At 49.1% G+C, this 25,656-nt stretch overlaps 1 protein-coding gene across 3 annotated transcripts in view; it reads left to right on the forward strand.

Annotated features, from left to right (window-relative positions):
- Window positions 1-16,553, forward strand: part of PLA2G2C (phospholipase A2 group IIC) — a 21,897-nt gene extending 5,344 nt beyond the window's left edge. For all 3 annotated transcript variants that reach the window (XM_081055093.1, XM_081055092.1, XM_081055094.1), the window contains exons 2-5: window positions 1,885-2,000; window positions 3,896-4,040; window positions 5,811-5,914; window positions 13,766-16,553. In XM_081055093.1, coding sequence (XP_080911219.1) covers window positions 1,961-2,000; window positions 3,896-4,040; window positions 5,811-5,914; window positions 13,766-13,935 — 459 coding nt within the window. In that variant the 5' untranslated portion in view covers window positions 1,885-1,960 and the 3' untranslated portion in view covers window positions 13,936-16,553. The remainder of the gene's footprint in view (window positions 1-1,884; window positions 2,001-3,895; window positions 4,041-5,810; window positions 5,915-13,765) is intronic.
- Window positions 16,554-25,656: the final 9,103 nt, after the last annotated feature.

Raw genomic sequence — 25,656 nt, forward strand, 5'->3', positions numbered from 1 at the left:
AGGAAGGGGCAAGGCAAGATTGGGGAGAGGGAGAAACTGACCCACAGAGGGAGAGGCTGGCACTCAGAGGGAGAAGCTCACCCACAGAGGGAGAAGCTGACACGTAGCCTTGGCTGATCATCCAGGGAGCTCTGGGGCTGGGGTGGCCTTTCAGAGCTGTCCTGAAGGAGGCAAGGCGTGGCCCTGTAACCAATGCCTCAGCCGGGCATTGGCTAGGGGCTATTCCCACCCCAATCACCAGGAGGGGTCATAACCTTGGACCAGACAGTTCCTGGCAGCAGAGGCATTTCTCAGTGAGTGAGAGTGTCAGGGACAGATCCCACCGTGAAGAGGGGACCTGGCAAAGACTGTGCTAAGTATTCCAGAGACAATGGACACCCGAACAGCGAGTTTCTGTCCGCATGGGGCTTTTGGTCTATTTTCCCCCATTTGGTCTCTCTAGCCAGCTCGGAAGCTTTCCTTGGGCCAGAATCTTGTCTCACTAGAAGAGCACATAGTTGGGGCTTAATAAGAGTCAGCCATTTCATTACTGGTAATGCCCCCAGGTCCCTTTCTTTGTCTCTCCAAAGTGCCACCCCCTGCTCACTAGAAAGATGTGAGTCCCTTCCTCGTGGACTAAACCGTCACACAATTATTTTTTCAGACTCAAAAGAGAAAAAGGAAGCCAGCCTGTAGAGATGGAACCTAATTTAGAAACATCTGCACAGCTTTTGAAATAAAGGCTGGCTGGCACCAGGCCGGGTCAAGGCCCAACCCCCACAGCATCCTGCAGAATTTTGCCTGGGAGGGCAAACATAGCAAAGGCGCCTGGTTAGCTCCCAGGGCTCTGTGGCAGGACCTCATTTAGAAATGTTCCTGGGAAACTTTGTCACAGAGTGTAACTCTAGCCGAAGCTCTGCACCTGTCAGATTCTTTAGCCTCAACTGAGCTTTTGTTCATACTCCCAAGTCCTGACGTTATCAGATTTAGCCTGATTTATGATGGGTGCGTCAAGACCCCTTGTATTTAAAAAGAACTATTGACTGATCCGTGGGGGCTCCAGGTGATGACATGGGGCACTGAGCCCACATTCTCCTCTGTTGTCCTGTGGGAAGCGTGCCAAATATGGGTACCATTCCCATGGCTGATAGTGATGGGACGGCGTGCTTACCTGTTACAGCATTTCATAGTACAAAGCACTTTTACTTGCATGATTTCAGGTGGTCCCCACGCATCTGTGCAGTAGGGGACTGTGTGAGGGCAAGGAAGTTGTTCAAACTCTCTGGGCCTCCGTTTCCCCATCTCTAAAATGATAAGAGAGCCTCTCAAGTTTTTCTGAGGATGAAATAACATAATACTCGTGAAGCCTTTAAAGAACACAGCACCCAACATTTAATAATTTCTTAACGAATGCTGGAAGTGATAGATAGGTATTTTCAGTCTCACTTTAAAGAGAGGAAACTGAGGGGCTAAGTTTTTGAATATGATATCTGGGCATAAAGGCACGAAAACACTGGTGGGAGGGCGGGGGCTGCCATGCAAATGGGGCTTGACTTTACCGGGCTGGGTTTCCATCACGAACCTATGAACTTTAAGCCTTTGAACTTGGGAACAGAGGAAATACTCCTCAAAAGAAGAAAGAAAATGAAGGGATAGTGTTGCCATAGAAAGAAAAATAAAAAAGACCAAAACACTTGCACTTTTCAAACAGTTAAAGTCATTTTATCTTTATATTTAGGTCTAAATACCAGAAAGAGTATCATAGTCCCAGATAATTAGGTTTGAAAAAGATCGGATTGCTCTGAGCCCTTTACTGAGGGTTTGGCTTTTGAAGGCCTGCGCCACAGTTTGGGTTTTCACACCCGCATGGACTCACCTCATTTTGGTCATTTTCTCCCCAAATAGGAATTCAACTGGCAGACCCCTCTAGAGCAGAGGTGGCTGTGATCCTGGTGCCTTGGAACCCCTAGTCTCCTTGGGAATGAAGGTCATCGGGATTCTCATGGTCGTCACCTCGTGCTGTAGGTAGCGAGCACCTGGGAGAGCTCCCAGGTGCTGTCCTCCTGTTTGTGTCTGTCTTGGGGGCGGGCCCACCTGAGATGGCATCCAGTGAGGGGAAATCAGGTGTCACTCGAGAGAGTCAGGCGTGGAACAGGCTCCCACCAAAGTGCTCCTGTTTCTCTTTCTTTTGCAAAAATGGGTTGTTCCCAGTGTTGGGATCTCACCAGACTTCTAGGAAATCAAAGGTTGCACCCGTTTGCTCAGAAAGAGGGCGTTTGACTGTTGTACTACACACACGCCCTTCAGGAGTCTTTTTTTTTTGGATGCTAGTTACCTTTATTTAAAGTCCCGTGGATTCCAGAACAAAAACGCAGACATATATCTAGCTAATTTAGGAACAGCTATTTCCAATCAGAAAGGCATGCTTATGGTGACTTCTGGAATAATTGGTAATTATAAGTCATTGCTACCAGGAGATTGCATACCTCTCTGCAAAGTGAAAAGAACGTATAGGGAACAGTGTTAGTTCTGTTGGAAAACCCTTCAACTCTAATTAGTTGAGTAGCTATTTGTCCAAATCTATTTTTCTATCTGTTTTAGCCATGGAGCAATAACTTTTGGGTCCCTGAGTCAAAATGTCAAAAATGGGGATTCCATTTTCTCTTAGTAAGTGCTAAAATTTACAGTTTTCAGGATGGGGGGCGGGACCCATATATGGGAAGAGCGACTTCTGCTGCCCTGTACTGTGTCCCCAAAACCAGGAACTGAGTGGGGTCCCACCTTCTCTCCAGGGCTGCTTGGGCAGCAGTGACCACACCCAGGCTTCTGCCCACTCTCTGGTGCTTTGTGACAAGACATCCAAAACCACAGTATGAGATGGGAAGGGCCCTGGGGGAATTTCCCAAAGCCCTCTGTCTCTGTTTCTCTTCTTCAAGTTCATGTTTTAATTTTTATTGCAAATTAATATATGCTTGTAATGAAAAGGTAAAATGTGTATAGAGGAACAAGATAAAGCCATTCTTGTCATTCTTCCCAGACCCAAATCCTTTTCCTACCTTCAGGTATGACCAGTTTTAAGAGTTAGACCTGCATCCTCTGGGCCTTTACACACACACACACACACACACACACACACACACACACACACGGAAAACATTGTAACGGAAAAGTAATACATGCTCATTGTAAAAAAATAAACATCAGACAGCATAAAAGTATGTAAAATAAATGTTGCCTGTTTTTCTCTCCACCTACCTCCTCAATCCCATTGCCTACAGATATCGCTATTAAAAGTAGTATATTTTCAAGACGTCATTAGTGTTTATCTCCTGTCAGTGCACATGTGGGTGGGTAGTTTCCAATTTTTTGATATCACAAATAATGCTGCAGTGAACATCTATATACATATATCCCACTTTTATAAGCGGTTTTTACAAGTAAAAATCGCTGAGTCCATGCATGTTTGCTGTTAAAAAAAAATGGATTGAGAGCATCTTTTCTGCCTCTTAAGTATTTTGTTTTTTCTGTAAGTTTGTCAGTGCCCTGTGATATTTGTAGGGATTGGCATTTCTGGTTTTGAACTTTTCCCGTTAATGTTTAACATCAGACCTGAGGGTGTTTCTGCCTAGGTTGGTGGTTTTTTACCTTTAGGGGAAGACTGTAGTTTGACAGTGTGGTTCTGAACATCATGGAAACTGGGTTCTCACCCTGGACTAGCAAGAAACTAGTGGTGTGACACGGCAGCTCGCTCGGATCCTATCGTCTTCCCCATTCAAGGGGCTGAGGATCCCAGCGTGCAGCAGCACGGCGTTCAGGGGTCTCCTGATCTCCTCAATGCAAAGCACGCTGGCTAGGGGGCACCAGGCAGCGTTACTCTCACTGCACTTTTCCCTCTTCCTTCTTTTCTGGTTGGCAGTGATGGCTCCCACTCACAGCAGCTTCTGGCAGTTTCAGAAGATGGTCAAATACATCACAGGGCGGAGCGCTTTCTTCTCATATTACGGATATGGCTGCTACTGTGGGCTAGGGGGCAAAGGGACCCCCGTGGACGCCACTGACAGGTGAGTGCAGAGGCTCTAAGGCTTCCTGTCATTTCATTTGCATTGACACCCATGCTTGAAGAGAGAGATGGTATTGGGACTCTTGCGTTGCAAGTAATAGAAACCAATTCAGATGAGTGGAACATTAAAAAAACAAACAAAAAACAAGAATGAGACTGGGAGGGAGGTCTTCAGGAGCCCAAGGCCAGGGCTGGCTTCTGCAGTGTGCGGCCTGTGCGTTCCCAAGGCCTTGCGCGTACTTTATTGCTCTGCTGTCACCATCTTGAAATTCTTACATTTTCAATTTGCACCAGGCCTTGCAAAGTATGTAGCCAGCCCTGCTCAGAGCTCCAGAAACGTTTTCAGTTCTCAGACCTCATGGCAAATGTGGTCTTCTCTCAGCAGCCCAGTTTTTAGGACGACAGGCTCAGTAAGACGAGCCTGCTATCTCTCAGTCCTAATTCCACATTCTGGGAGAGAGAATCTGAGTGGCCCCGTTTGGAAGAGCTGTCCATCTGGATGAGGTCACATGGCACAAACCTGGCTTGCCAGGCCTACTCCAAGGATGGGGGTGGGAGCGTGGGAGTTCCTAGAAAAAGTGAAGGTTGGTGTAATCTGGCAAGAGTATAGGAGGTAGGAAAAAAGGATAACATGCGTGCCATTTCATTGGAAGGAATAAGAAACAAAATGTTCCTTGCCACTTTCAGCCTAGCCTGGATAAAGATGTCCCCACAGCGGGGCCTGAAGTATAACTCCTGGAGCTTGGTTCCTCTGGGTTGGGCTCATGAGACATGGAATGTTCCAGCTGGAAGCCCTGGAAGGAAACTGACACTGATGAAATAAATGCCTAACGAGTGCTGAGCACTGGGATTGGTGATTTGCAGTCAGGACCTGATTTAATTGTTGCAGCAAGTGTCTGAGACAGTGTTACCATCCCCGTTTTACAGGGGACAACAGTGAGGACCCATGAATCCTAAGTGGCAAAGCCTAAAGACATGAGCAACTAGGTGGCAAAGTCAGGATTTGAACAAGAATTTGCCTGTCTGGGGACTCTTTGATGCTCTGTGCCTCCCCTGTCCAAGTTCAAAGGCTGATGAGAAATCTAACACTATTAGCCCAAGGTGGCACAGCAAAGAGCCTGCTTGTAGACTGGGATGGAAAGAGGGGAAGACTGAGCATCTGGCCCAGGGTATCAGCCAGAAGCATTTTCTTTTCCATGTCTTAGAATTCAGTCCCAGGTTTCTGCATTCCTGCCCCTCATACACTGATTGAGGAAGTGAGCTGAGAGTGTTACCCATCTGTTTCCTCCCCACGAATATTCTCCTTTCCTGCCAACCGAGTGCCATGACAATAAAAACTAAAGGATTATGTATGTTTTTACTATCACCATGCTTGGCACACAGTAGGTGCTCAGTAAAAGGTCATGACATGAATGTATGAGTACAGCAGACCTAAAGTTGAGTCCTGGGTCGTCTGTCATGTTCCAGCTGTATACCTTTGGGAACTGCACCTCCCCGAGTCTCATTGCCTCCCCTTCGAAAGGAGGACAGTAATCATACTTCATGTCACAGGGTTCCTGTGAGGAGCTAATGAGAATAGGTCCTCGACAGGGCTCACTAAATGTTAGTGGTCATTTATATTATTTTTAATATCATCAGGAATTCACTTCCCTACCTTCTGCGCCTTCTTGCCCAGGGCAAAAGGCAGGTGAGTCCTTTCCAGTTCCCCCCAAGTCCTCCAGCTGACTCCCCACGGCCCACCCACAGGTAAAGCCTCTTGTCTGGCCCCCAGGTGCTGCTTGGAGCACGACTGCTGCTACGAGAAGCTGAAGCAGTTCGGCTGCCAGCCCGTGTTGAACAGCTATCATTTCCACATTGTCAACGGCACCGTGGTCTGTGAGTAACCTCTCTGTGGGGTAATGTCTTTGAACCTGAGTCTTTCCTTCATGTCCGCCTGCTCGTGGACCCAGAGAACATTTAGGAAATGAGATTTTCCCTAAGTGCTTTGAGATGAAAAGCAGCAATTCTGAGAACCAGAGCTTCCCGAGACGCCTTGCTTTGTCTCCCTGCCCACAGCTGTACCCAGCATCCTCTGGGAGCATGGAGCCCGGGTATAGTATGTGCTCAATAAACTGTTGACCTGCTCTGCTTGGCAACAGTTGCTGTTGAGGACATTCCTCCCCATGTCTGTCATGTGTTAACAAAGCAGCTCAGCTGTCTTTCAGCTGAACAAATATTTGTTAAGGGTGATTGCATGCCAAGCACTGTGATCGGTGGTGGTGCCGTGGGGGACACAAAAGTAAATAGAAGGGGGCGGGGAAGGGAACGCGCATATCATTGAGACCATTCAAGGCGGAGTGCAAGGGACAAGTGTGGGCAAGTCCTGAGTGTCTGGGATGTGGGGAGTGGCCCCGATATCCTTGGGGAAGTTCTGGGGCTCCTGGGGTGTGGGTGTGTGTAGGGCAAGCTGGGCCTAAAGGGCAGCATATTCAAAGGCACTGGGCCATAGCCTTCTGTGAATGCCACTCCCTCCAGTGGAGCCAGTGGTTTGAATGTCCCTGAGATGTGCCTTGCCTCCTACCTCGCCTGTGGAGTTGCAGGCACCCCTTTGCCCCCATGTGTGTTTATTCACAGCTGTGTGTGTCTTGGAGTTCATGTCTCTTCCCGAGGTCAGGGCACCACCGCCTCCCTTCCCTCAACTCCCCCCTTATAGGGAGTGCTCAGTGCTTAGACTCCAGGTCTCCCCAGCGCCCCCCACCCAGGGCTCTGGCTCAGGATACACCCAGAGGGACCAAGAGTTAGCACTGTGCCGTCTCCCTGGTCCCAGTGGTGAGATCTGAAACTCGGTGGGCTGGGGCCGCAGACCCCTGCACTGGAGGGCCAGCTACAGCTCGGCCTGCTTCTCAGCCTCCACAGTGCCCTGCCCCCAAGCACACTGTCAGTGGGGAGGGAACCCCTTTTTTCCCATGTGAGCTCAAGGAGACTTTCTGTGTTGGAGCTGTTTGCTCGTGACCATCCTCAGCTTAAAGCAAAGTGACTCTTCTATGAGGCCCCAAGGTCATGTCCGGGAGATGGAAAGGGGTCAGGGCTTTGTGCAGGGGCAGAGGAGGGGGCACCAAAGGAGGCTGCCCCCAAAGTATGGTTTGCTGCAGTGTACGATGCCCTCTGGAGACCAGAGACCAAGCTTCTGACTACTTCCTCCCACCCCTTTAGGCCCCACACCCAGGATGTGGGGGTGGCGTTGGAGCAAGCCTGGCTGCTGGGTGGTGAGGGAGGGGGCACACAAAAGAGGTGTCCCCTGACTCTTTTCTCGGCCTGGCTCATAGTCTTGCTTTCTTCTCACTGGTTTCTTCTCGCCTCCATTCATCTTGATGTGTCATGTCAAGTGTTACCTTAAAATGGTTGAAAAGGCATCATTATTAGAGAAAATATACTCAAGGAATGCTCTCCTCTGAGGTCCCCATCAAGGAAGAAGGGGAAGTTGCTCTGAGGAGGGAAATGGAGCTTTAATAGGTGCAAAGGACCTTTCCGCACTGGCGTCCCAGGCCCGGACCAAGCCTCTGCCCTCGGCTCCTGGGCGCTGGCTGTGCCCGTGAGGCCTGGGCGCTGCAGCTGGAGTGGCTCCTTTATAACCCCCTTCACTTCCCATGTGCGGATCAGAGCCACCGCCCAGGACCCCGGGATCTGGAGGAGCTGGAGGAGAGTGCCCTAGGGCACAGGCTGGCCTGCGGAAATGTCCTCTGCTTGGCACAGGCCGGTGCTGGCAGGAGCTGCAGGCAGGGAGGCGCAGGGCTGGGAGCCGGCCTGCAAAGCTCATGGCCTGGGCTGTGCTTTCTCAGAGGCTGCTCCCTGCGAGCCGCTGTGCACAGTGTCTCCTGAAACTTGATCAGGGCTTCGGAGTCCAGAGCCCTGCCCGGGAAATCAGCATGGGAGACACTTCCTGTCACCACCAGGACTTCAGCGTCCCCTTTCTCAGCTGACCCAGCCAGTGAGTACCAGGCTGACCCCTGTCGTGCCCACCCCACTTTGCCAAGCCCCTCCTCCCAGGAGCAGGGCTGGGGGCTGGGGGTCTGGGTTCTGACCCTGGGTCTGCTGCTGAGACCTCAAGGGACTCCCAGACACATTCATTCACTTGCCCAGTAATGACTGAGTGCCCACTGGGTGCCCAACCAGGGCCAGCGCTGGGCCAGGGGCACTGAACAAGGCAGCATCAGGCTTTGCTCTCTTGGTGTTCTCCACAACTTAGAGACCACCCAGACCAACCTTTCATAGTTGCAATGGGAGACAGGCACAGAGAGGGGAAGGGCTTGAGCCAAGTAACAGGAAAGGAAACAAATGCCTGTGTCTTGAGCCTTTTCAGTGCTCTGGAATTTGCTGCCTGGCCTGAGTTTTCTGGGCCTCAGTCTCTTCATCCATAAAATAGGTGCAGTAGCAACAGCTGCAGGTTATGAGCATTTGTGACAGCACCTGGAACCCCCATGATAAGCCTGTGAGGTTGGCATTGTTCTCCCCATTATCGAGGAGGACCCCGAGTTTCAGAGAGGTTAAGTGAGATGGCCAAGGTCACACAGCCAGGGAAAGAAGAGTTGGAATTCGGACCCAGGTCGTCTGAGCCCAGAGCTGGTGTTCCTGCCTCACGCCGCGCTCCCCAGTGGCAGGGGAGCTATCAGGAGGGTGGTGGATGTGCGTTGGATTGGGGGGGGCTCTCACAAATGCAAGTCTTACTGTCAGGCAGCACATTTGTCAGGATGCTCAGCCCTGGCCCAGAGGGCAGAGAAAGGCAGATGGCGTTTGCTCCTCTGCAATGCCCTGGTCTTTCTGTTTGAGCTCTGTGTACCCTGATAAGAGGCCCAGAGAGAGCTTTGGAGTCAGGCAGAGCTGGGTTTAAGCCCCAGCTTCACCCCTTCTACCTAGATAATTGCACAACCGCCTGGTCCTTCGGCTCCTCATCTATAAAATGGAGATAATAATGCACTTTCTAAGGCTGCTGGAAAGATGGACTGAAGTAACCCAACCAAAGGCTCCGGTGCTTAGGGAGTGCCCTTCCTTTTAGAAGTAGAGGTTGCTTTTTTCATCGAAGTTTTCTTTTCTCCTTTACTTTGTGAAAAAGCACTGGGATTTTACTACTAGTGAGAGATTTGGATCCCCTAAATCTACTGTCATGAACCCCTTATAGAATGAAAATCCTCCCTCCACCCCCAATTGCACTGCTGTTCAAAGAGCTGCCCTGCAAGGGTTAATTGCCCACCCAGCCTCCAGTTCTGAAATCCTGCACCCAAGCCTGGTCCCAGGTTGCCTAGCAACCAGAGCTGCTCTGGGATGCAGTTGGTGATCAGGGGAGGGAAAGGAGAAAAACAACTCGATCTATCCATGTCTCTAAATGTCACTGGAAGCTCAGTGCAGAGAAAGGACTGTACCCCGAGGCCTGGGGCCACTTTGCCGGGTGGCGAAGGCTGCCCTCGGGCAACCAGGGAGATTGTTATCCCCCTTTGGGTGGGCTTACATAACTACTTGGCATTCGCAAGGGACACTAAGATCAGTCAGTGGTGACAGCCCCCTCCACCCACACATGCATTGCATATGTTGTGTGGGGAGGAGCCTGGCGATGGGAGATGAAGACCAGGTTCCAGCTAAAGGTACCACTGTCTCCTCCATCTCGAAGCCTGACTTCTCCCTCTGCCAAAGGGGGAAGGTTCACGTGGTAACCATTGGAATTTACAGAGATCTTCCTCCTTTACCACTGAATTTGTTCCTCACAACACCTCCCCTCACTGACTCCTCACCATTTTTCTCCTGACATTTGTCTCCACCTGAAATTATCTTGTTGATTTTTTGCATCAACTTTGCCCCCAAGTAGAATGTGAGTTCCAGGAGAGCAGGGAACTGGCCGGTCTTGTTGAGGAGACTCTCATTCTAAGAGCCCACAAAGAAGGATACCCCTGGAGCTATGCAGTGTGGGGTCTACTCGCTCAGACCTGTGTCCCCAGATCCTAGCCAAAGGCCAGAGGTCATGTTAGGAACTCGTTACCTGTTTGTCTGACGAGTGAGTGAATGAAAACAAACTCATGAAATAGTCGGTGAAAGTAGCTTTTATCCCTGTTTGAAAGCAGAGGACACAGACTCAGAGAAAGCACCTTACTTGAGATCCTAAAGCACGCAGGTGCTGTGAAGTAGCTGAAAACAAGGTGACAAGCTAAAGACTAACAATGGCAGGGGGAGGAAGGATGGTTACTTTAGGTGACGGAGGACGGCCTCTCTAAGAAAGTGGCATCTGGCCAGTGTGGTAGGAGCAGAGGAGACAGGAGAGAGGAGAGAGGAGGTTGGGCCTGGACAGAGCCGACTCCCTCGGGGCTGGGTGGACGGATGGGGTAAGGAGCTGGCCTTCCACTTCAGTTGCTTTGGAAACAGGTAGTAATATGTGCTAATTTTGCTTTAGGAAGATCACTCTGGCCACTGTGCAGAGAAATTGGGGAGCAGGGGAGAAAAGACGGGGAACCATTAGTGGGCCATTTCAGTAGCAGTGGGGAGGAGTCACCGTAGCTTGGATCCAGTGGAGAGAAGGGGCAGATGCTGCATGTGTTTTGGAGACAAATCGGCAGGACCTGTTAATGGAGTAGATGTGGGGTGTGAGGGAAAGAGAAGCTGTACCTGAAGTTCTCAGCCTGAGCATCTATGGATACTGGGCCTGTGCAGATGGGGGACACGCAGACTACGAAGACACACAAGAGCGTGGCACAGGCCATACTGAGTTTGAGGCACCCAAGGGAAAAGTCAAGTGGACACAAGCATGTTGCAGTCTGGAGCTCAAGGGAGATGTCTGGGCTGGAGTGAGGACTGGAATGTCATCAGTGCTCAGATGGTATTTAGAGCCCTGAGATCGACAAGAGCAGCCAAGAAGAGAATGTAGAGACTGGCCTGGGGAGCAGACAATTAGAGGCCTAGCAGCGGCCTGGGTTAGCCGTCGGCAGGAATGTGGACCTTCTTGCTTTGTCTCGTTCATGGACGTGGTTCACGGAATGAGAAAGAATATCCTGAAGCTGTCAGTTCCATTCTTCGTGCCTCAGTTTCCCCATTAGTAAATTGGAAGAGGCAGCATCTAGATTTAGGCTCGTTTTGAAAAGATGGCTTCCGAAGATGGCATCTCTTGGCAGAGTACCGCCTCTTCTTTCAGGTCCTGACAGGGCTGATCCAACTACAACTGTGTGGTGCCTGAGAGATGGTGGTGCACTGCCACGGGCCACTGCTCAAGGTCGGCAGAGTCCTGGGGACTAAGCAGGCCTTTAGAAATAGAACGGAAGGTCAGGAGAGAATTCTATTCCATGCTTCGGAAAGGATCAGAAGACAAAGAAGGGGCGAGGGGTGCGAGAGAAAGGAAGAGGAAGCTTGGAGAACTGAGATGGAAGAAAGGAGAAATGGAAAAGAAGAAGAGAGGAATAGAAGACAAAGACATCAAGAGAAAGAAGGAAGGCAAGAAGGAGCCGAGGCAGGGTGAGACGTGTCTCACCTCAACGTCGCACCTGGGTGCAAAGAGACAGCACCTGGGTGAGTGACATCACGTGGCACCAGCCCCTTCTGGGAGGAGAGTGAGGTTGAATGGAGGTGGAGTCTTGTGTGCACGTAATCCTTGTTTCCTGAGTAGACCAGCCGTAGACCAAGTGGGTCTACGTGATGGCTGCCCAGGATGGGAAGCAGGGGGCGTGCAAGGGACAGCCAAGGTGACAGACCCGGACATGGATGTCCAGGGGTCCCCAAGGGAGTCCCTGGGGGTGCAGGGGCTTGATGGATCTCAGAGGATTTTCACAGATGGAGAAGGGAGAGTGTGAGGGCAAAGGTGATCGTGGCAGCAGGGACAGTGGGAGTGGCAGGAACCGAGACCAGAGGTGTGAACATCCTGGTACATCTCGTGGGTGAATGGAGAGGTGCTGCTGAAGCGGAGGGTGAGTGTTGACACGTCTTGAGAAATAGCCCCCGGGGAGATGTGGGAGGACAGATTCCTGCAGGAGCTGTGGACCTCAGAGAGGGAGAAAGGCAAACAAACAGACTATAGACAGCCCTGGGTCCAACTGAAGAGGGTTTTTTCCTACATGTGAAACTAAGGGACCATTATCATAATAATAGCAGGCATTTGGAGAGCCCTCTGTGTGTGTGTGGGGGGTGGAGGGCACATCCAACCACTCCATCTGTCAACAACAACAACGAAAATCCTGACAAGGATCCTATGAAGTAGACACCGTTACTTATTTTTGACACGATTATTTTTAATCACCATCTTATAAATGAGGGTACTGAAGCCAAGTTGCCCAAGCTCAACAAACCAGGAGGCTGGCTGCCTCCCTTTCTCACCCCCAACCCTCGAGAGAGTGGAACTGGGGTGGTTATCCAGAAAGAGGAAGCTGCTTCTTAGACATCGCCCCCCAACACACACACACACACACACACACACACGCACGCGCACACACACACACGTACACGCACACGCACACACACACACACGCACACACACACACACACACACACACCAGAGCTCTAATAATAGATAAAAGATCCAATCTAGTGGTGACTTAGCCGAACGGCATACACTTGATCCCAAAGGCCCGTGGAGGTTTCATTCATTTATTCAATGACTATTGAGCACCTACTATGTGCCGGCATTTGTTCTGCATGCTGGGGATACTGTGATGGGCAAGACAGTAAAAGTCCCACACAAACACAAGCACGTAAACAAATAAGACAAGTACCAGTTATGAAAAGTACAGGAAGTGAAATAAATGGGTTTGAGGGAGACAGCTTCAGACCTAAAGGTCAGGGGGAAATTTGACCAAGACCCAAAGGGTGGGATGGATTCAGCCGCTTGAAGATTCTGGGACAAGCCAGAGCAAGACATGTGACAGAAAGAGGCCAGCATGCCCGGAGCAGCGTGATGGTGGCCGAGAGAGGGAGAGTGTGGATGGAGAGGATGGCGAGGGCCAGATCATGGCAAGCCTGCTTTGGGTTCCACGGCAAGGATTTGGGACGTCTTCCCCAAACAGTAGGAAACCACACCAGGGTTTTAAACAGGAGAGCGAACCTAATTCAGGTAACATTTGAAGGTGGCTGTTTATTTCCTTCGGTTAAGGAGGAAGGGCTGGTGATGACAGATTGGGGTGGTGGCTGAGAAGATGGAGAGAAGAGGGCAGAGCATGAATGGTTTTCAACATAGAGAAATCAGTGGAACTTGCTGATGGACGGGATGTGAAAAGTCAGAGGAGGGGAGGAATGAAGGTTGGCTGCTAGGTTTTGAGTAGGAGGTGATGTCATTTCTAAGCAGAGCCTGTGGGTAAAGGACAGGCTTGGTGGGTGGAGGGAGAGCGGACACCAACAGTTCCCTTTTGGGCATCTTAAGTTGTTGATGCCTGAGATGTCCAAGTGAGATGTCAAGATAGTGGTTGGAAAAACAAGATGAGTTCTGAGGAAATGGGTCCCATTCCCTGGGACCTGTGTGCTGCCCACGTGCGCTAATTCAGGGTGCCCCTGCGTACAGCCCACACGCCCCCTTCTCTTGCCTCCTCCTTGCTTCTCCTCGCTCCAGTATTTGTGGCATGTCTAAGTGTGATCAGGGCTTGGGGACGAAGGAAAAGGACTCCTAGTTTCTTTCCTGTCTGTTTTCAGCCATTGATCCCTTGCAGCAAACTCCCTATTCTTCCCAACCTTAGAATCAAACCCTGGGGGTGATCTGGGAGCCCCCAGTGACCCTCTGTCTCTCTGCAGGTGAATGTGGCCCTGGTCCTGGTGGCAGCTGCCTCTGTGGGCTGAGGGCCTGCGAATGTGACAAGCGGTCTGCTAACTGCTTCAAAGCGAGCCTGCCCACCTACGAGAAAAACTTCAAGCAGTTCTTCTTGAGCCGGCCCCGGTGTGGCCGGCGTAAACTGCAGTGCTAGCGAGGCCAGGGGGTCCCCTTGGCGGTCAGCATTGTCTCTCGTGTCACTTCCTGGAAAGCTTCTTCCCTCAGCCCAACAGCTCACCCTCCAGCCTGGAGTACTCCTTTGTCACTCGTCATCAGAGGGCTGGAACTCAGTCAGAGAGAGGACAAAATCCTGGCGTTCTATGGAGGGAGACAGACCCCAAGTATATACGACATAAATGCTACCTTCCCATAGTAGTAAGTGTAGTGAAGCGATAAAACAAGGTGACAGTGTAGAGACATGTCCCCAACCTCCATCCCAGCAAGCTACCAGGAGGAGAAAAGCCCCAGGATCTACCCTAACTCTCCCTCCATTCCCCTCCCCAAATCAGGGTGTAGGCAGACTTGGGGTCCTGGCCCACAATCCAGATCCAGCTGGGAGCAAAGCAGACATCCCAGAGCACAAGGTCGTGGCACATACACCAAGGACCCAAGAGACAACTTGGAGTTTGTTTCTCTTTTGCTCGATTCCTGCCTTCTGAAAACCCTCCGGTGGGAGCAAATTGATGACATACTCGCCTCTCAGGAGACAGAATTGACGACTGCAGTGTCCACTGCTGCCATGTGGGTGTCCTGGCCAGGAAGATGCCAAAGAGAGGGGGAAAGAGGACATGGGGGAGAGAATCAGATGTATCCAAACTTTCCATCCAAATTTAGGAGCTCCTGGTTACATCAGACGTAAATTCTAATAAAGAGTAAAGTGATCTAATCTCTGTGGACTCTGATCTTTATAATGCCCAGCTGATATGGTAGATGGCAAAAACGGCCACAGTTGTTCTCACTTCTCTGTATGCTCACCTCTCACAATGTGACACTCAGCTTTTCCCATCAAGAGGTAGAGTCTGTCGTCCCCACTCCTTGAATCTGAACTCTGAACCAGCGCTGTGGCTTGCATTGGTCAACAGGACATCATGGAAGTGATGGTCTACCAGTTCCCCAATCTAGGCGTCAGGACACCTGCCTCCACCGTGGAAAAAGCCTGAGCCAGCCTGCTGGAGGATGGGAGCCCACTTGGATGAGAGTCGGTCAGGCCAGTTGTCTCAGCTGAGACCTCAGACATGGAGCACTCGGTGAAGCTCGGCAAAGCCAGCTCATCGCTGAACATAGACACACGACAGAACGTAGGCGAGACCAAAACAACTGCCCAGCAGAGCCCAGCCTAAACCACCAGCTTGCAGAACGTTGAGATTCATAAAAGCTGCTGTTTTGAGTCATTCCGTGTGGCTGGTTTGGTGCACACATGACTCACTGAATAATTGGTCTTCATTCATGGAGATTCCTGGGTTCCCGGTGCTGTGCTGTACTTGGAGGCCATAGAAGCATGGTGGGCATGGCCTCTGCCCCTTACCTTGTAAGTCTCAGAGAAAGGTCATGCTCATGTTATCATGGAGAGTACACGGAGGGGTGTGATCACGCAGGCACCCAACAAACATTGATCGAGCCCCCGCTGGGGATGGGGATTCAGAGATGTAAAGAAAACAAACAAACAAAATTGGGCGTAAATATCCTGGAGAGAATGTTAAGAGCCATAGCAGCTTTTGGAAGTTCAAGTTCAGACCCTTAGAATCTGGATTGAGTGATGCTGTCACTGGTGTGAAGACAGAAAGGGGAGCCAGAGGTGGGTGGTCAGCAAAGTGTCTGGGGACCAGGCCTCCTGCGCTCTGCCTGGCTCAGCTCGCATGGTCACGTGGTAAACTGGTCTGTTCTTCCTACTTGCCCCACATGTGCTGTAGTAATTGCAACTGCAGAAAGAAAGGAATCTTGAGGTTAGTGGGCCTCAGCGAGGCCCTTAAAAGTCCGTAAGGGGCACGGTTGCAGAAAGGCAGGCATGGAACCGAGGGACGGTGCCCAAGCCAGGCCCCTCCCCTCTTTGGGCGTTTCTGACCACAGCAGAGTCCAGCTCAGGACTGGAGGTGTCTGGCCTCCTGCCATAGAAGACGACGAGGGACCAGGGCTGAGCTCAGTGTGGAGGGCAGGGGTTCTAGTGACAGATCCAGGCTGTCTTCCAGTCCTTGGGCCTCGGCTCCTGCTCGGGGCCCGTGATGGCGTCCCAGGCCTGCTCAGTGTTGCTGCCCCGATTCTGAGAGGAGTGAGGTGAGACTGCGCAGGACGTCGGTGACTGTCACCGGGAAAGCCTGCTCTCCTACAAGCGTAGTCCTCGTCCCCTCAGCAGCACACTGAGGGGCTATTCCATGCCTGGCTAAGGGCAGAGAAATAAAGACGCAGCAGACGTGGGAACCTTTGCTCTCAGACCAGGGACGACATAAGTCAGCAGGGAATGGCAAAGCAGGCTGGGAAATGCTGCAATTGGGGTCGGCTTGGGGAGCAAGGACCACCCTCCAGGAGGCTCAGGCCTGGCTTCCCAGACGGATGGTGGAGGGCTGACATCTGCCTGAGAGCTGAGAGCCGAGGAGGAGCTGGGACGGCCAAGGGGGGTGTGCAGAGCCTCTGCTGGCCCCAATCTCCACTGAGGGGCCCTCACCCATCTTTGCCCCCTCCCAGGCCAAAAACCTGCGTGTCGAACTCTTTTTCTCACATCCCACAGCCAATCTGTTGGCACTATCTTCAAAATACATTTAGCTTCTGTATTTATATAATACTTCAGTCAAATGTACGCATTATTAAAAAGTAAAGCGAGACGGGAAAAATCTGAAATGTGACCACAGCTCACCGCCTCCACGGTGCCGTCTTGGTCTGAGCCACCCTCACCTCGTGCCTGGGTTCCTGCCATTGCCACCCACCATTCTCTCCACCTCCACCTGCAGAGCTTGCCTCTGCAACCTCGTCCCCGCACAGCCGCTGGTCAGCACAGTGTCTGATGTCTGACCATGTCCCTCCTCTACTCATCCCTCCCAGGGCTCCCCGTTTGCCTCCGAGTAAGAGCCAATGTCCTTATGATGCCCCGAAGCCCTCCATGGTCATCTCCTCCCCAAAGCTTGGCCTTGCCTCCTGTACTCTCCCCATGACTCCCCCCCGCCCACCTCAGGCCTCCGTGCTGCTCCTGGCCCACCCTTGAGGACTCTGCCTGGCTGTCCCCTTTGCCTGGAAGGTGCTTCCCCCCAGCTCTCGCGCTCTTCCTTTGATTCCTTTGCTGGAATCTCTCTTGCTAATAAGGCTCATGCTGACCACTCTACTTAATACTGCCCACCACCCCACTGGCATTTCCCATCTTCTTTGTCCTGCCCTCCCAGTTCTCTTCTGCCACTCAATGCACTATACGTTCACTTACAGCCATTGCTCATTGTCTGTCTACCTGCTAGAATATAAGCTCATGAGGGCAAGGATCTTAGTTCTTTTTTGTATTTTTTTAAATCACTGATGTCTATGTTGAAGGACATGAGGCCAAGAGAGAATGTGGAGTGTGAAGGAATTGCAAGCTGCTCCGTGGGGAGCATGGACTGTGGGGGTGGTTTTTGGAGCGAGTGAAAGCTGAGGTGGGCAGGGCCGGGTGGAGGAGAATCTCGTGGTCACTCTGCCACGTCTGGGAACAGCGGGGGTCCAATATTCTGAGCAACCCACCGCTCGCCGCCTGGGAGAACTTGGGCAGCTCCTTTCACCCCAGTGTCCTCGTGGGCAAAACAGCTGACTGAGACCATGGCATGTGCTAATTCACATAGGGAGGACGTGCATGGCCATCATAGGGACTCAGTAATGCTCAGTCCCTTTGCTGCTTGGCACTGTTGCTGGAGCAAGCACCCTGCCTCGAAGGGGACAGACTTGGAACGCAGATGTACTTTTACAACCGCTCTCTGGAAATTTTGATCAGCTGTGTTTCTTCATTCTGGCTGAAGCTGTCACACAGACAGGGAGGTGGAGTGGTAGGCACACTGTCCAAGGATGTGCCGTGGATTCAGTGCCCCAGGGGAGAGGCTGTCACTGTTTTAGGATGACGGCGCTGAGAGTGTGTGTCAGGTAGAGTTGCTGTCTCCCATTCGCACTTCTGGGGTGTCTATAAAACTGGCTCAGCAGATGTAGGAATGTGGCATTGGGCAATGTGGGCATGGCTGTGAGCCCTAGAGGGGTGTTGGGGCCTGAGGTGAATGGGTTTCTGGGTCAGTGAGTGCAGGGCCTGGTGGCTCCTGGGATGGGCCGGGCATGACTGAGCTCACTAGGCAGCGGGAGCACATCCAGGAGGGAGACCAAGAGATCTGGGAGGGGTGTGGCCCAGGCTCCAGAACCCTGATTGGGGAGGAAGGGCAGTCCAGACGTGTCCCCTAAACCGTGCTTGTTGGACCAAGCAGCCTCCAGATACAGAGCACTCACCTTGTCCAGGCCCAGGGCTGCCTTCTTACACAGAAAGCTGACCCATCTTCAGGCAGATGCTATTAAAAATCTCGAATTTACTGAGACTCAAGGTCACACAGCTAGCATGTGACAGAGCAGGGGACTTGAGCCCAGCACTGACTTCTCCTTCCCTAAGATTTCCCTTCCCAGTCGTGTCCCAGAAGAAAGCCAGATCTGGAGAGACCTGGAGGAGGCAGTAACCGGTGTAGCCACTCCAAGGGTTTCAATACACGCCCCGGAGGGAGGCCTAGATTCTGGGTCTGGCTAAGCCACTAAATTGTTTCCTTCTTTCCTTCCTTCCTTCCTTCCTTCCTTCCTTCCTTCCTTCCTTCCTTCCTTCCTCCCTCCCTCCCTCTCATTCCTTCCTTCCTTCCTTCCTTCTTTCCTTCTTTTTTTCTTTCTTTCATCTATTGCACAAATATTCAGTGTACTGAGACTTGGCTGGGCACTGAGGATTCTGCTTCTGTTACATGACCTTAAGCTTCTCCAGGCCTCAGTTTCCTCCTTTTATAAACAGCTACTCATAGCCCCACCTCCTAGGGTTGCTAAGGGGGTTAAATGAGGTGGCACACAAAGCTCTGAGCACAGTGCTCAGCACACAGTAGGTCCTTCATAAGTCCCGCTTTGTTTCCTGGGCCCTGATATCCTGAGGCCCTGGGCTGCATGCCCAGGCGTAGTGTGGGCGTTCCAGCAGGGTCGCTGTGGCAGGGCCATGTGCTGGTGCCTTTTGTACCGTACATTCCTGCCTCCTGATGCCCCACTTCGCCAGTTGTCACAGTGGGCGGTGTTAGTTGCTTGTTAGAAAGCCACAACTGGGGAAGCTGTACCAACCTCGGGGGAGCAAAGGGCTGCCTATCTGTATTCCTAGCCAGTCCGGAGCCTGAGATCAGGGCTGGGCAGGTGCCAGGGGCCCGGCTGTGCTTTGGGGGCAATAAGTACCCACAGAACCTTTCTCCTTTTCTCCCTCTCTCCCTCTCCCCCTCACATCTGGCAGGGAACCAGGTTTTCTTGCTGAAGCACAGCTTTGCTTCTCTCGGAGTCCCGTTTGGGGGAGAATGTCCCCATGAATGTTCCATCAGCTCCTCCTTCCTTCTACCTATGGCTGTTGTCCATTCTGGCCCTGAGGACCTTTGGCCCAACACACAGTCATAGGCACCAGTCCCCAGAGCTGACTGTTTCCATTCTCCACGCCAGGCCCTGTGCTAGAGGCCCTCTCACCTGTGGCCTCATCCCATCCTCAAACCCCGCACTGGGCTCTTCATTATCATCCATGTTTTGCAGAAGGGGGAAACGAGACTCAAGGGGGTGAAGCGACAGGGCCTTGACATGCCAAAGGCCACGTGGCCTGTGAGCGGCAGAGCCAGGGTTGCACCCAGTCTGCTCTTTGTGAGAGGCGGTGTTGGCGGCAATGATAAGATGGCGGAGGTTGGAAATGCTCATCCGTTCCCTGTGCTCCCCTGAGCACGGCCACCCTGGGGCAGGGTCTCTCACTTTGGGTTCCAAAACGGAGGGGCTGGGGGTGTGGAGCCCCAGGTCACCTACCATCACCAGGACCTACCATCACCACTAGGTGTCGCCCAAGTTCTGGAGAAGAGTTGGCAGCCCCACCCTGGAGGGTTTGAAGGCTGGTGGGGAGGGGCAATGTTCCCAGAGAGTGGAGAAGACTGGCCCGGGCCTGGGCAGAGATGGTGTGGCAGTAAACAGAGCTGGACAGATGCTAAAGTGGTAAAAACAGATTGCATTCAAGAACTATTGCACTAAGGAAAAGACCTCAGTATGTGCCGGGCTCAATTCTGAAAAGTGGGGGTTTATAGCTAAGGAGCAGGGTCAAGGGGTCAGTGGATAGACAATTACTAAGAGGGCAGGAGAGTTCTTGCTAAACTCACCTAACAGAATTCTTGCTGAAGGCAGGCAGGGAGTTCACATGTCACCTGAAGGATGTTGGAGGGTGAGGCATTTGATCAGATATTGAGGGTGGGTAGGGGGTCTCATTAAACTGACATCGCAGGATTCTTACTAAAACCAGCTATGCAAAGACGGACACAAAAGCCCAAAGGTCCAGGCCTAGTTGAGAAGAGATCTCAGGACCTGACTAAATTTGGTCAAGGAGAAAGTCTTTGTCAGTCCCTCTTCTTGTTCAAGGACAGAAGAGACATTCTCTCCTCTGAATAATATGAGTCCATTTCTAATTTGGTCACCTTTGTTCATTGGTGACCAGTAGGACCATCTGCTGAGACTTGGTAATAAGGAATATTTGCTGGATGGTGTGAGCCTTCACTTCAATGAGAGCGAATTTCTGTGGGGAAAAAAAAAAAAGATGAATGGGTGGAGCTGACTAAACCCAGTTTTGAGTCCAGAGGGCAGCCAACTGAGATTTCTAGATGTTGAGTTTGACGCATCTTTAGAGGGGAAGTGAGGAGAGCAGTGGCAACCCAGCGGACTTCCTGGTTTATCGTTTGAATGTCTTTGGTGATGGCACAACCATCAGTGGCAAAGTCAGGTCGTGAAGCACCCAGCTTCAGCTCGTGGGGCTTCCTTAAATAGTCCCAAAAAGGATCTGGGCAGTCGGTTTTAGTTCTCCATGACTCCAGGTCAGCAGGGTGGGAGGAAAGTTGGAAACATTAGCTCAGAGAGTTGTAACAAGATCTTGAAGGAAACTAGAAGACTTGACAAAATGTGTAAGATGGCAGGATCTAATCCAGTTTACAGGTAGATAACAAAGTAGAACAGAAAACGTAGTTTAACCCAGGGGCAAAAAATAGCTCAAGACAATGAACGTGACTATAATTTAATAGCCCATGAGGGTGTACTATTTATCTCTATAATAATCCTCCCCCCTTTTGATTACCATTTACAAAGTTCATCTAATTAAATTTGGAGCAATTATTCACAGATGGGTAGCAAGAATGGTCATTGACCACAGAGGCCTTTTTGAGTTTGTGTTGCTGGAACTTTTCACAAGGAATCTCAGACTAGACTTTTAAAAGCCTCTCAAGGCTAGGGAGCAAAACCAAGAGCTCACCAGCAGATTTTTCTTTCGATACCTGTAGATTTGGGTGAATTTCTCTCTTCTCAAGGCTGCCCAGATAGTCTAAGTTTCCTCGTTCTGCCAGGAGTTGACTTGCCTTATTCATCTCTACAGGTACCAGGCTGGATTTCTCCAGGAGGACTTTGTAAGCATTGGTTCTATAAAGTCAACTCCAGTTCCTTAAATCGTATTCTATGCACATTATTCTCAACTATGAAATTCCACTCAAGCCTTGGTAATATAACCAGTTTCCAATTATGTTCTGTTCTAAGGGAAGCAGATTCTTATTGAATTTATGCAAAGAATTGCATTACCATGAAAAGAAGACTACTTCTTAAGAGTTTCCAACTTCTGGAGGGATCAGGCAGAGAGAAAGATAAATGTTTCGTTTCTATTTACAAAAGTATAAGCTACTAAATTGTCATATGGTATCGATAGCGTGAGATACAAGGGAAAGGCATTCCTTAAGTCCAGAAAATAGAACATGAAAGAACCAGCAGTGTTCCAAACGAAAGCTGGAATCATCCTTCATCGGTGAATTCAGTCCCATGTAATTAATTCTCCTTCTGCTTGATCTTGGGTTAGCAGCTTAACGAACCCATCAGCGTCTCTACTTGTTCTGGAAATCCTTATTCAGTCCAGTGGTATGGGCTCAGTTATTCAGTCATCAGAAACCTATTCCTCAGAGTGCCTGTCACAATCCTTTCCTTGGGTCACTGAAATAGTCTTTCCTTTCCTTTCCTTTCCTTTCCTTTCCTTTCCTTTCCTTTCCTTTCCTTTCCTTTCCTTTCCTTTCCTTTCCTTTCCTTTCCTTTCCTTTCCTTTCCTTTCCTTTCCTTTCCTTTCCTTTCCTTTCCTTTCCTTTCCTTTCCTTTCCTTTCCTTTCCTTTCCTTTCCTTTCCTTTCCTTTCCTTTCCTTTCCTTTCCTTTCCTTTCCTTTCCTTTCCTTTCCTTTCCTTTCCTTTCCTTTCCTTTCCTTTCCTTTCCTTTCCTTTCCTTCTCTCTCTCTCTTTCTTTGTTTCTTTGTTTCTTTCTTTTGTTAGTTTCAGGTGTACAAAATAAGGTAACAAAGCTATTCATAGATCCACATATACTCCATGCACACATTTAGTTAGACATTGACACCCCTCACAAAGTGATGAAGACGAAGTATTTTGGCTACTAGCTGATTGGATGAGCTTTCAGGACAGCATCGGACGAAAACAATAACTATCAGTGACAAAAAGCTTAAACCGGCCGTGGTTAAAGAGCTGATAAAAATTTACCATAATGAAATGAGGTTGTCTCTGACATACACCATATTCAGATAATAACTGGGATCGTGGCTGATGGCATTATACCAGCACATTTCATGGACCTCAAATCAAGGGCGTTGACAAATTTCTATGAACTGCATACAACTGCTAAAATATTTATGTTAGATTAAAATATTTACTCATACAAATATAACTTAGGAAAAGTTAAAGCACCTCTTCTTATTTGACAACGCCTGTCATGCAATTCAACATGTCAAATAAACCAAATTATTTTTAACATCTTTTTACCAGGTGAAAGAACAAATCCCTTGAGATTTTCCAGAGCTCTCTGGAAAGGGCAGGTTTGAGGTCAGTTTGAGATCCAGATTTAATTTAGGATTTGATTTTGGGAAGGCAAAATTGTCAAAAATATAAAAACACAACAAACCAAAAAAATCCTTAGCTCTTTTAAAAGTAAGAAATCTGGGCTCTCTTTTGAAAAAAATAATCAATGACACAGTTAATACAAACACAGGCAATTGTTCTGATAAAACAAAAAAATCTTTGTTTCCTCGGCAGTTTACTCAAAGGTAAAGAAAAATATTTTACAATCTCTTATAAAGAGCAGACCAATAATCCAAGAAAACCTGTTTTCACAGAGAGAAAAACCAAATTCTGGTTTTGCATTGATACACTATTGTGCTCATTTTTTTCTAGATAAATTAGTTCGATCTTAGCCAGCTTGTCTGCACATAAAACACCTTTTCCGCAAACACTTTCCATCTTTATATATCCACTCAAAAATCTTTTTGTCCTATATTTTCCTCTTTCTTATTCTGGAACCAACTTTTAAATGACCTCAAAACAACTACTTTAAGACAAAATGACTCTCATTTTCCCCTAACAAAAATATATCCTACAATCTTGCCTGTTTTGTATACCGAGTTTTTTGTCTTCATCCTTATTATTCTTAGTATTTTTATTTACATGTATTGATTAGAATTCTTAACTCTGAGTAACCTTAATTTTCAGTGGAAACAAAGAAGTAGGCAATTGCTAACTGTCTGCCGTTTATCAACATTCTATGGTAAATTAGCAAATTTTGTAAATATATCATCTCACAATTTCTAGAAACGCATGCTTCCTCTAGTACAACTTTTCATGTTTAATGACAGACCCAAATACAGAGGGTGCCAAAAAAATGTACACACATTTTAAGAAAGGAAAGAACTGTATTAAAATTGTAATATTCAATATTACGGATAACCAAAGATGAATACAGGTCACGTGTATACATTTTTTGGCACCCCCAGCATATTTCTCTATGCCGTATAAAAATAAGAAGCCAAAAAGCACATCAGCTTAAACTTGTGCTTAGTAATTAACATGTCAGTAGTTTATCTTTCTTAGAAATGATCTAGACAGTTATGAATACCTATCACTTAATTTAATTTAGCATAACTCTAAGGTTACAAGTTACTAAAAAGATTTTGGGAAATGTTTTAAGGCAGACAATTTATAACATTAAACAAAACTAGCCATCATCTCAAGTTGTTTCCCTGCTAACGATTTTTATAGCCCATGCATGTTAGGCAAGTATCATAAAGCAAAAACCTAAAAAGTTAAAGACATGGGTTTTCTGTTTGACTGCTGTGTTTGCTCTACATGAAGTAGTGGGTATCAAGCGATTCATTTTCACTGCATCTTTACTTGTGCATGTGTTCTTGGGTTGAATTTATAATTTTTATAATTGTAGATATCTCATAGATATGACAATACCCTAGTTAACTAGTAAACCCAAGTAAATAAAATGTATGCTTATATTATACTTTAATGTTGATAACTCAGAAGACATGCTGTGTTTCCCCGAAAATAAGACCTACCCGGACGATCAGCTCTAATGTGTCTTTTGGAGCAGAAATTAATATAAGACCCGGTATTATATTATATTATATTATATTATGTTATCTTATCTTATCTTATCTCATCTTATATTAATTATATTATATTATATTATACTATATCATATTATACCTGGTCTTATATTATATTAAAATAAGACCAGGTCTTATATTAATTTTGCTCCAAAAGACGCATTAGAGCTAATGGTCTGGCTAGATCCTATTTTCAGGGAAACACGGTACATACATGCATGCATGTATATACACACATATACTGACAGATGCAAAAAGAGATCTTATAGGTTTCATTCTAAAATTTGAGCCATGAATCAGTAAAACATGGTGACACAAAGCTTCTGGTTTATGTAGATAGTTGGATCTCAGCTTCACTCCATTGTATACTTTTTACCAGAATGTTTCCAGCAGGTGGAACAAGTTGAGATTACTTCTTCAATATGAGGGAGGGCTAAAGCTTTTCACAGTATTTGTGGAGGAGACGTTTAAGATTTTCGTTGCCCTGATATATACTCTTAAGAAAGCTGTGGACTACATTTGAGGCAAGAGACCGAGGGGATGTGAAGTCACCTTGTGGATATCCCCATAGTCCATCTGAGTGGATAGACTATCCAGTCTTGTTTCCAATGAGCTCTTTTCTTTTGAGCTTCAGGTAGTTGCTTTCCGGGGTCCCTGAGTTCTTAAAAAGCCCCTGATGAAGTGGGAGGAGCCTAAAATTCCAGTAACTCTACGGGGCAGAGGGGCTGGAGTGGGAGGGAAAGGCCTGGCGGGGTGGGCAGGGGGTGGGGGAGGTAGAGGTGCGAAGGGGGTGCTATCAACGGGTTCAAGGGAAGCCCGAGGGGGCTCGAGGGGGGGATGGGAAGACAGAAGTCTTAGAGGAGCCCGTTTGGGGAGATCTCACGTTTCCCCCTAGATACCAGTGAAATGACAAATTCAGCAGGGGTTTGAGAAGGGGGGTTTCCGTGGCCTGAGAAGTTCCCTTGTGGGGAGCAGGATCAAACAGAGAGAACAGAGAAGCTTTCCAAAGAGCCTGGGAAATGTTTCTAGCCTTGAGGGTCAGGGAGTGAATTCCCACTCAGAAGCAAGAGCCAGGAAGAAAGACTACCGGCGCCGTAGGTGCCTTTCAGACAAAGCAGCCTGGAACTGGAACCCAGCTTCCTGAGGATGTTCAGAACCACAGGAATCAAAGCCGTGCTTCAGTGGACAGTAATCCAGAGCGCTGGCTGAGGAGTGGC

This window comes from Rhinolophus hipposideros, assembly GCF_964194185.1.
Source record: "Rhinolophus hipposideros genome assembly, chromosome: 8".
NCBI lineage: Eukaryota > Metazoa > Chordata > Mammalia > Chiroptera > Rhinolophidae > Rhinolophus > Rhinolophus hipposideros.